Source organism: Micromys minutus, assembly GCF_963924665.1.
Source record: "Micromys minutus genome assembly, chromosome: 18".
NCBI classification, from domain to species: domain Eukaryota; kingdom Metazoa; phylum Chordata; class Mammalia; order Rodentia; family Muridae; genus Micromys; species Micromys minutus.
Window position 1 is genome coordinate 54,282,266 of NC_137953.1, and position 11,939 is coordinate 54,294,204.

General features: G+C 40.3%; 1 protein-coding gene across 1 annotated transcript; it reads left to right on the top strand.

Annotated features, from left to right (window-relative positions):
• Window positions 1-10,913: 10,913 nt before the first annotated feature.
• LOC308432727 (ubiquitin-conjugating enzyme E2 variant 1-like) lies at window positions 10,914-11,357 on the top strand (the record flags this gene model as incomplete). Its single annotated transcript, XM_080932510.1, has 1 exon — window positions 10,914-11,357. One exon carries the CDS (start codon window positions 10,914-10,916, stop codon window positions 11,355-11,357), a length of 444 nt encoding a protein of 147 aa, XP_080788636.1.
• Between the last annotated feature and the right edge of the window lie 582 nt (window positions 11,358-11,939).

The following is an 11,939-nucleotide window of genomic DNA, read 5'->3' on the forward strand; positions in this document are numbered from 1 at the left end:
CTATTTTTACTGAATATAGACTATGTCTGTAGTGAGTATAACCACCCTGTGTCCTACTGCTAAATACCATATATAAACTAATAACTCTAACATGACTGATGTGGTCCCTGATATCTAGGTAAATTTTTACTGAGGTAAATCTCTAGGATTTTTATTTTACTATTTTGCTAAGGTTTTGTTTGCTTGTTTGTTTGTGATGGTAGTGGTGGTGGTAGTGCTTTTAGCTAGGCATTATTGATCAACTTAAACTTTACACTTCTTACAGCTGTGGGTTGATGTTAAGGTAATATATATATTTTTTAAACGACTTTATTTTACAAAACAAAGATAAATGTACAGATTTTAAACATTTGTTGCTTGAAATTATACATTTTTGTCAGTACTGTTTTTTCAGATATTAAAATAATTTTTACATAAAACTATTTGAATATATTTTTTAAGTCAGTACTTCATTTTTTCAAGGGCTTGACAGTATGCATTGAAAACCTAATAGTTACAATGAGCGTAAAGTACATGCAAAACAAAACGCAACATGGAAATAGTCAAAGTCTTCTTCTTTTGTGAATATATTTTTTCTGTTTTCTTTATTTCTTGGACTTCATACAGTCTGTGAGTTGTTTCTGGGGGAGTGCAAGCCTCTGGGGTTAGCATCCCAATATCAGTAGCTGCATATTATGTCTGTTCTTTTGTGACTGGGTTATCTCACTCAGGATGATATTCTCTAGATGCAGCCATTTTTCTTAAGAATTTGGTTAAGTCATTGTTTCTGATGGCTGAGTAGTATTCCATTGTGTAAATGTACCACAATTTTTGTATCCATTCATCTTCTGAAGAACATCTGGGTTCTTTCTAGCTTCTGGCTATTATAAATAGGGCTGCTATGAACATTGTGGTGCATATATCTTTGTTGTGTATTAAAGTGTCTCTGGGGTATATGCCCAGAAGTGGAATAGCTGGGTCTTCAGGTAGTACTATATCCAATTTTCTGAGGTATCGCCAGACTGATTTCCAGAGTGGTTGTATTAGTTTGCAACCCCACCAACAGTGGAGAAGTGTTCCTCTTTCTCCGCAGCCTCGCCAGCATCTGCTGTCATCTGAGTTTTGGATCTTGGCCAATCTGACTGGTGTGAGGTGGAATCTTAGGGTTGTTTTGATTTGCATTTCCCTGATGGCTAAGGATGTCCAGCACTTCCTCAGATGTTTCTCGGCCATTCGGTGTTCCTCAACTGAGAACATATTATTTAGCTCTGTACCACATTTTTTAATAGGGTTATTTGATTCTCTGGTGTCTAGCTTTTTGAGTTACTTGTATACCTTGGATATTAGGCCTCTATCGGATGTGGTGTTGGGAAAGATCTTTTCCCATTCTGTTGGTTGCCGTTTTGTTTTCTTGAAGATATCCTTAGCCTTAGAGAAACTTTGCAATCTCATTAAGTCCCATTTGTTAAGCTTTGACCTTAGAGCTTGAGCCATTTGTGTTTGGTTCAGGAAATTTTCTCATGTGCCTATGTGTTCTAAGGTTTTCCCTACTTTCTCATCTAATAATTTCAGTGTATCTGGTTTAATGTGGAGATCTTTGAATCACTTACACTTGAGCTTTGTACAAGGAGATAAGAATGGATCTATTTTAATTCTTTTGCATGCTGAGTGCCAGTTGGACCAGCACCATTTGTTGAATAGGCTGTCCTTTTTTCATTGAATGTTTACTGCTCCTTTGTCAAAAATCAGGTGACCATATACATGAGGGCTCATTTCTGGATCTTCTATTCTATTCCATTGATCCACATGCCTATTTCTGTACCAGTACCATGCAGTTTTCAACACAATTGCCTTGTAATATAGCTTGAGGTCAGGAATAGTGATTCCCGCAATTTTTTTTTTGTTGTTGTTGAGGATGGATTTAGCTATTCTAGGTCTTTTGTTATTCCATATGAAATTGCACATTGATATTTCCAATTCCTTGAAGAACTGGGTTGGAATTTTGATGGGGATTGAATTGAATCTGTAGATTGCTTTTGGTAGGGTGGCCATTTTTAAGATGTTGATCTTTCCAATCTATGTGCATGGGAGATCTTCACATTTTCTGAGATCATCCTCAATTTCTTTCTTTAGAGGTTTGAAGTTCTTGTCATAGAGGTCCTTCATTTGCTTAGTTAGAGTCATACCAAGGTATTTCATAGTTTTTGTGACGATTGTGAAGGGTATCTTTTCGCTATTTTCTTTCTCCACATGTTTGTCCTTTGAGTATAGGAAGGTTACTGATTTGTTCGAGTTAATTTTGTATCCAGCCACTTTGCTGAACTTGTTTATCAGCTGTAGGAGTTCTCTGGGGGAATTTTTGGGGTCTCTCAAGTACACTATCATGTCATCAGTAAAGAGTGATGTTTTTATCTCTTCTTTTCCGATTTGTATCCCCTTGATCTCCTTTTGCTGTCTAATTGCTCCAGGCAGGACTTCCAGTACTATGTTGAATAGGTAAGGGGAGAGTGGGCAGCCTTGTCGAGTCCCTGATTTTAGTGGGATTGCTTCAAGTTTCTCCCCATTAAGTTTGATGTTGGTTGTTGGTTTGCTCTATATTGTTTTTCTTATGTTTAGGTATGGACCTTGGATTCCTGTTCTTTCCAGGTCTTTTAACATGAAGGGGTGTTGGATTTTTCAAATGCTTTTTCAGCATCTAGTGAGATGACCATGTGATTTTGATCTTTGAGTTTGTTTATATGGTAGATTATATTGATGGATTTCCAAAGTTCATAAGTGAGATTGGTCTGAAGTTCTCTTTCCTTGTAGGGTCTTTGTGTGGTTTAGGTACGAGGGTTATTGTAGCCTCAAAAAATGAGTTAGGTAGTATTGCATCTGATTCCATCTTTAGGAATAATTTGGAGAGTATGGTGTTATATCCTTAATAAATGTCTGATAAAATTCTGCACTGAACCCGTCTGGACCTGGAATTTTTTTGGTTGTGAGACTTTTGATGACTTCTTCTATTTCTTTAGGTTTTATAGGGTTATTTAGATGGTTTACTTGGTCCTGGTTTAACTTTGGGATCTTGTATCTGTCTAGGAAATCATCCATTTCCTCCACATTTTTCAATTTTGTGGAGTATAAGTTTTTGAGTAGGATCTGATGATTTCTTGAATTTCCTCAGTTTCAGTTGTTATGTCCCCACTTTCCTTTCTGATTTTGTTAATTTGTATACTCTCTTTGCCCTCTAGTTAGTCTTACTAGTGGTTTATCAATCTTCTTTATTTTCTCAAAGAACCAACTCTTGGTTTTGTTGATTTCTTCAATGGTTCTTTTTGATTCTATTTGGTCTATTTCTCCCCTAATTTTGATCGTTTCTTGCCATCTACTCTTTTTGGGTATATCTGCTTCCTTCTGTTCTAGGGCTTTTAGCTGTGCTGTCAGGTTGCTGATGTAAGCTCTCTCCAGTTTCTTTTTAGAAGCACTTAGGGCTATGAGTTTTCCTCTCAGTACTGCTTTCATTGCATCCCATAGGTTTGGGTATGTTGTGTTTTCGTTTTCGTTGAATTCTAGAAAATCCTTAGTTCCCTTTTTTATTTCTTCCTTGACCCTGCTATCTTTTAACAGAGTGTTGTTTAGTTTCCAGGTGTAGGTGGAAACTACTTTTTGTTGTCTTTGTTGTTGTTAAAGACCAGCCGTAGACCATGGTGATCTGAGAGGATGCATGCGAGTATTTCAATCTTCTTATACCGATTGAGGCTTGCTCTGTGTCCAATTATATGGTCAATTTTCAAGAAGGTGCCATGGGGTGGTGAAAAGAAGGTGTATTCTTTTAATTTAGGATAATATGTTCTGTATACATCTATTAATTCTAGTTGGTTCAAAGTCTCTGCTAGTTTTGCAGTGTCCTTGTTCAGTTTCTGTTTCCCTGATCTGTCCATTGGTGAGAGTGGGGTATTAAAGTCACCCACTATTATTGTGTGGGGTGAGATGTATTTTTTGAGCTTTAGTAGGGTTTCTTTTATGAATGTGGGTGCTTTTTTATTTGGAGCATATATGTTAAGGATTGAGAGTTTCTCCTGACAGATTTCCCCTGTATTGAGTAAAAAGTGTCCTTCCTTATCTTTTTTGATAACTTTTGGTTGGAAATTTACTTTATTCGATATTAGAATAGCCACTCCAGCATGCTTCTTGGAGATGTTTGCTTGGAAGTTTTTTTCCCACTCTTTAACTCTGAGATAGTGTCTGTCTTTGTCTCTGAGATGAGTTTCCTGTATGCAGCAAAAGGCTGGATTTTCTTTATGTATCCATTCTGATAGCCTATGTCTCTTTATTGGGGAGTTGACTCTATTTATGTTAACAGATATCAAGGAATAGTTGTTTCTGTTGCCTGCCATTATTGCTTTTGTGGGTTGAGTTGTGTCTGTGTCTTTTTCTTCTTTTAGTTTTCTTGTTTAGGAGTTTTCTTGTTTTTACTTGGCTGTATTTTCCCTCATTGTATTGGGTTTTCCACCTATAATTCGTTGTAGTGCTGGGCTTGTGGTCAGATATTGTGTAAATTTTGATTTGTCTTGAAATATCTTCATTTCTCCATCGATGGTGATTGATAGTTTTGCTGGGTATAGCAGCTTGGGCTGGCACTTCTGTTCTCTTAGGGTGTGCATGACGTCTGTCCAGGCTCTTCTAGCTTTCATAGTCTCAGTTGAGAAATCGGGTGTGAGTCTAATGGCCTGCCTTTATATGTTACCTGACCTTTTTTCTTTACTGCTTTTAGTATTCTTTCTTTGCTTTGGGCACTTGATGTTTTTACTATTATGTGTTGGGAGGTATTTCTTTTCTGGTCCAACCTATTTGGAGTTCTGAAGGCTTCTTTTATGCTCGTGGTCATCTCATTCTTGAGGGTAGGGAAGTTTTCTTCTACGATTTTGTTGAAGATATTTACTGTGCCTCTTAGTTGATACTCTTCTCCCTCTTCTATTCCTATTATCGTTAGGTTCAGTCTTCTCATTGTGTCCTGGATTTCCTGGACATTTTGGGTTAGGAGCTTTTTGTTTTTTGCATCTTCTCTGGCTGTTTTGTCTATGTTTACAATGTTGTCCTCTGCCCCCGAGATTCTCTCTTCCATCTCTTGTAATCTATTGGAAATGCTTGCTTCTTTGATTCCTGATTTTTTTTTTAGGTGTTCTACCTCTAGGGTTATCTCTTTTTGTGTTTTCTTTATTGTGTCAATTTCCGTTTTAAATTCCCTCTTCCATTCTTTCATCTCTTTGATTCTGTTTTCCTCTAGTTCTTTGAGGTCTTTGAGTGTTTTTCTTGTTTCCTCTTTAAAAGCTTCTGAATCTTTTTGCTTTTCCTCCCGTTCTTGTTTAAGTATCTCTATCAGCATCTTGAGGTATGATTTCAGGTCTGTGTCTTCCTTTTCTGGAGTGTTTGGAATTCTGATGTTTGCTGTTATGGGAGAGCTGGGTTCTGGTGTTGCCAGGTTGTCTTGGTTTCCTTGGGATATACTCTTTCGCTTTCCTCTTGCCATTTTGTTGTCAGTGATATGTTCTTGCCTTTCCCTTGTATCTGGTCTGTGTCCCTGGATCTCCACTGGTCCAGGTGGCAGATGGGTTGAGCCCTGTTCTATGCTTCAGAGTCGCCGGGTGGGAACACAAGTTCCAAAGTTCTGTTCCCTGGTAGCTGGATCAGACAGGGCGGGGCAGGGGAAGCCAGGGGGTGCACTTTCCATGTGCACTCCGCAGAGATCTCTCTGCTCCTTGGCAGCCCAGATCTCCCACCCACCAGTTGCTCAGCCTCTATGAGCCGCCGTTCCGGGTGGCAGATTGGCCAGGCTCAGCTCTGCTTCCTGAAGTCGCCTCCGGGTGGAAACAGAAGTTCCTAAATTCTGTTCCTGGTCACTGGATCAGGCAGTACAGGGCAGGTCAAGGCAGGGGGTGCACTTTTCGTGTGCACTCCGCAGAGATCCCTTCGCTCCCCAGCAGCCTAGGTCTCCCACTCACCAGTTGCTCAGCATCTACGAGCTGCCGTTCTGGGTGGCAGATGGGCCAGGCTCCGCTCTGCGTCCTGAAGTCGCCTCCGGGTGGAAACAGAAGTTCGAAATTTCTGTTCCTGGTCACTGGATTGGGCAGGGCAGGGCAAGGCAAGGCAGGGGGTGCACTTTCCGTGTGCACTCCGCAGAGATCTCTCTGTTCCCCGGCAGCCCAGGTCTCTCACCCACCAGTTGCTCAGCCTCCAAGGTAATATATTTTTACACATGGCAGAAATTGGCAGCTAAAGGTCAAGGATCAAAAATGGAAGCAGAGGGAGATTCTGGGGGATTCAAGATAGAGCTGGAGAAGGAGGATCTAGATCCAGGTGAACTTAATTGGAGATAGGTAAATATAGATATTTTTAAGGGTTTCTTTCTCACATAGCAGGACAGTTTGTATCTTTGTCCATTGTATGTAACCTTATTGTGTAGAAGGTTTGTGGATTGAGAATTTAATATATAAACCTACTTGAAAAGCTACCAGGCTTTGGAGTCATGTTTTGCAGGGCAGTGGAGTAAAGGAATATGCCAAGGTGGTCTTATCCACCCAGGACAGAAGCAACAGGGCTGACAGTGTGAACCAACTGGGAAGGGACAGTGTGACAAAATCTGTGCAATCAGCTCTACACTAGAGTCGCATGAGCGGAATGCAACCATGGGGGCTGATGAAAGTGTAAGTCATCCTTTAATAATTACTACAGCATATGGCACATAAAGAATCACAAAATCAAAAATACAGTGAGCAGTGGCCACATAAAATGAACTAAATAAAATCTCTGAAACATTCATGGGAGGATTTTAAGTTTCCCTGGGCTATACCTCCTAGACCTATATATTAGCACTCTCACACTTTGTTGTCTGCTTTGGAGCTAGGCCACAACTTGGACCACAATGTACAGTTTGTTGAACAGTCACTTAGATTTAAAGGAGCCACCTTTTGACATAGGACAGCTGAATTACTCTCTTGCAAGCAAACCTTCCACAGGTCAACGTTTCTCCCAACACTGTACCATCACAGAAGCTTCTCCCATAGGTCTTTTATGAAAGTCATTCATGAAAGCTACCTTTCAGCATGGAGCAAGGATTGTCCACTCAACGCCATATTTTTTGACCTGAGTATCTTGTTGGGGTAAATATTAAAAGGTAGTAACCTGTTATCCCCTGCTAGTGCTGACAACCATAGGGCCACATGGCATTGCAGGGTAACTTTCCCTTGGAGTGTTGTTGCCAAGCCTTGCACACACATATCCCAAGTCCAAGGCAGGCTTTGTGCACCCCACAAATTCGAATTTAATTAAGTCGCCACATTAAAGAACATACCAAAAATACTCAGATCCAGCTGGTATAATATAATTGGCCCACCTAGTTAAGTCAAATGATCCTGTACAATTCTATCTCTTATAAAATATCCATAACAACCTTATCCATATAGTGCTGAGAGAAACATCCAGGTCTGTTTCCATGTTGCCTTCTCTCAAATCTCCCACTTTCCTTCTCTTTTGCTTTACCAGAACTTTGTTCCTGCCCACTCTGTACTGTCCAATCATGTATCACATTGACATCAACCTAGAGTATCCCAGTATACAAACCTGAATAATATTCTTTCCAATCTATGCCATTCTCCATAAACTAATGGGCTACACAAATTTGTTAGACTGGTAACATTCAAGCTGATAAATGGACCCAATACACCAGTTGATGTCATTTTTCACTTTACTTATTTCCAATACTGCTTGGTGTTTACACCATGAAATTATATACCATATATTATTAGTTTGCTGTGAAGTATGACTAAGCTTATAATCAAAGGCAATGTGTCCTGTAAACAGAAGAGATTAATGTACTTCCAGCATTACCATCAAGTTGTATTGCCAATGTTCATCATGAGTTCACAGTTCCTTTGAGGAAACGTGAAGCAGGCCAGGACTATCCTTCTTTAGTGTGTTCAGAATGTTCAGTGTGTCATTTAGCTAACTGACTGACTCGATATCCTTTCCTTCCTAAAGGAAATGTATGAGAAAAGACTGAAAATAGTCTTTTCTGGTTTGTCATTGATTTGCTTCTCTCCACTCACCAAATGTGCAAAACTGTTTTACTAACTATGGTTCCCATTTGCTTTTGGGAAAGGGACAGCTAAGATATTTAAAACATACAACAATCAAGTTCAAAGAGCTGATGCAAATCCCCGTGATTCAGGAACTGTTCCTGTCACCATATGGAATGCAATTGAGCCTCAGTTATGATGTTTTTAGAGATAAAGAACACCTAGGAGTTGCTTCTGAAACAGAGAACAGACCTTAGTTCATCCTAACAACCCATGCTGTATCTGTCCTTTCCTTTGCAGTCCAGTATCTTTGCCAGGAATGGGGCACTGCAGTCTTTTAAGATCCACAGGCTACAGGGCTCATCTGGTTTCTAAGAAGCCAACCTTTGAACTACAAAGTAGAGCTCTAGAAAGCTTTTCCATGCAGTGAGCCCTATCAATCCTTCTAGCTGGCATAGGGGCAGGAATAGAAAATGGCTTCACCCCTAGCCAAGTGCAGAAGCATTCTTCCTGAAAGACTTCTTAGCTCTTTTCACCTCATCAATTTTTATGACCTAAATTCTTGACTCCACTAAAAAGTCAAATCTGGAAGCCCTACCTACTATTGTGATAACATTTAAAGAAAAAACACTTTGGGAAGGAAATAAGATTTTACTAAGTCATAAGAGTTATGCTGCTAGAAAATAATTAATGGTTTTGAAACAAGAGAAAGGAAGAGGGGTGAATGGATAAAGCAAAAAAAGAGACTATATGCATTACAGAAGAAAGGCCATGTGAGATTACAGTGTGTAGGTAGCCCCTGACAAGCCTGAGAGTCTTCAGCAGGACCTAATTCACAGCAGAAGCTTGACCTTGGGCTTCATGCACTCTAAAACTATGAGAAATGAATTTCATATGTTTATCCTACTCTGGGTATTTTTTTCTTGTTACTACTTCTGCAAATGGGACTTGTCCTGGAGTTCTCTCTCCTAGTAGGTATTGAGATCAAATATTGTTGGTGAGGATTAGGATGTTCCTCTCTGTGTTGTGATTTTCTTTGGTTTGCATGTTGTCTTGGTTTTATTTCACACAGATTTAAACTCATACTTTTGTCAGGTTTTAGGTAATTCTTACAACATCCGCTCATATAATATGCTGAGACAAAGGCCCAATTTAACTGGCAGTGAACATTAACCATGCAGGCTTGCTGCATGTCTCCTTATCTCTTGGAGCGAAAAAGGGGGAGTTCTAAGTCTTGGGCATCACTGGCTGTCAATGAGGCCATGTGTCACTGCGGTGTTTTGAAGATTACATAACTTGTTTGATGACAGCTATCTAGAAACATCGAGCCACGCCTATTCAGTCACATTCTATACTTCGGCTAATTCAGATTACATTTAGAATAATAAGGAAAGACATGTGCATTATAAAGAGAAGCACCTTCTGTTTTCCATGGAGGTTTCATATTAGAAAAGTTCTGTCCTTGTGGAACTTCTCTGAAAACGACAAGTAATGTACGTGCCACAAACCAGATGAATGGCATTTATTCTTCCTTCATAAGGGGGTGTACATATTGAAATAGGATAGAGCCCTGAGAAAGAACACAGAAGGATAAGTTCAGGCCCAAGAGCTATTTCTTTAGTTTTCCTGAACATATTTACGGGGAATAAAAAGAACATAGGCAAAGGGACACATATTACAAGTGGATTTTAACAGACTCTGAATCAATCCTCTAATAATTTAGGGTATTAATAATGATATGATGAACAATGGTCTACAAGGAAAACACCAGATTCCATGTCTCAGAGCTCACATGTGAACTAAGCCTGACTACTTTCCAGTCTTTCTGAGCCCTTATCCCCTCAGCTGTAAAGGTGATAACTGTCTACATGTACAAGACAGGCAAAAGTCCTTAAAGAAAAGCTGCAGTAACCATGTATAGAGTCTCACATCAGACAAGTTTTCAAAAGTATTTCATTATAAAATAATGCCTTCTTAAATATGCAAATTTCTGAAATGTAAAGCAAAACTTAATTCTTGTTCTTTCTCATTCAGAGCTGAGCTCCTGTTGTCCATAGATTTTCTGTGGACTCCTGCACTTTATAAATGTGTGGCTTACCTTCAGTGTTTAATATTATGCCAGGAGCTGTTTTCTACCACTGGGGATTCCTTTCATTTTGTTTATTATGTTACCACCCAATAGTATTCCTCACCCATATTTCCCTGCTGGTTTTCTGAACATATATTTTTATTTTCCTCTGATAATTTTCTTAAACATAGGACAGAAATGTCATGCTAGATAAAATAGAATGATTCATAGCCACTGGCATATGTTTCTTTTTCCACATATTCTGTCCTGTCATGTCATAATACAAATGAGTCAAAAGAACATGGGAAAATGCCTATCTAGATCCACCTCTCTGAACTCTCCTTTCTGAGTTGTGGTTTAAGACAGTCACCAGCTGTGATCAGCCATGTAGAAAGGCTCCAGCAAATGATTATTGGTTTTCTCTCAGCCCTAGTGCTACTCTGTTCTTGACATAATGTTACAGGATAACTTCACAGCAGTCTAGACAACTTACCCCTTAACTGCTGTTAAGACATAGTATGTGCCCCATGGTTGGTGGATTCATGAGTCTTCAGAGTAGTTTGAAAGTAAAGCAGGTCAGCAATGGAGTTTCTTCATGTCACCATAGCTACTAGATCTTAGGAAATAAGTTGCCAAACTCTAAAACTTTTTACTTAGAAACCATGAGGCTGCATTGTTCATCTCTATGAGCAATTTAATTATAGAGAAAGCTAACCTATTCTTGCCCAATGTTCAATTGGTACCACCATAATAACAAAATATGTGATGGAGAGGTAAGAGCTATGGTATGGAAGCGACAGCGACGCAAGATGGCAGCCACGACAGGCTCGGGAGTAAAAGTCCCTCGAAATTTCCGACTGTTGGAAGAACTGGAAGAAGGCCAGAAAGGAGTAGGTGACGGCACAGTTAGCTGGGGTTTGGAAGCCGACGAGGACATGACACGTACAAGATGGACAGGCGTGATAATTAGGCCTCCACGAACAATTTGTGAAAACCGGATATACAGCCTTAAAATAGAATGTGGGCCTAAGTACCCGGAAGCACCCCCGTCTGTCAGATTTGTAACGAGGGTCAATATGAGCAGCCTGAGCAGTTCAAATGGAGTGGTGGATCCGAGAGCCACAACAGTGCTGGCAAAGTGGCAGAATTCCCACAGCATCAAAGTCATCCTGCAGGAATTGTGGCGCTTGAAGATGTCAAAAGAGAACATGAAGCTGCCACAGCCTCCAGAAGGACAGTGTTACAGAAATTAGTCACCAAGGTCCGGCCTCCCCTCTCCATCCAACACAAGTCTTCATTTTCCACAGTAGTGAATTTTCTAGATACATCTGTAGACCTCAAAGTACTGGAGAGGAAGCCCCACTCAGACTTCATCCTGAGACACTGTTCTGATACTAACTTCTTGTCCATTTGAAATACCTTAAGTTGTGCTGTGTAACATCATCTGTCGGGTGTCACCGGTGTCTGCCTGGTTGGACATCTGGGATCAAGAAGGTGTGTTGAAATCGATTTCCTCTGGGAGCAGTGGGCACAGCTAACGCAACTGTGAACAGACACATCACACAATCACCTGCTGCTGGCACATGGCCTGGGTCTGCCTTTGCCTGCCCCGCCCTCCACCACAGCTGTGTGGTAGCCCTTAGAATAGATGGGGAGGCTTCAGGTAGCAGCCGTGGAACTGACCACTGCTAGGCTTGGGGCGCTTTAGGGGCACCCCTGCTTTCTTAAGTCTTAAGTGATGCCCCACCCAAGCCATGGTCCCCACTCCTCCACTCCTACCCTTGGCCAAAGCTTAGATTGTAACCTTCCCTCCCACTGAAATTGGCCGCAGGTGA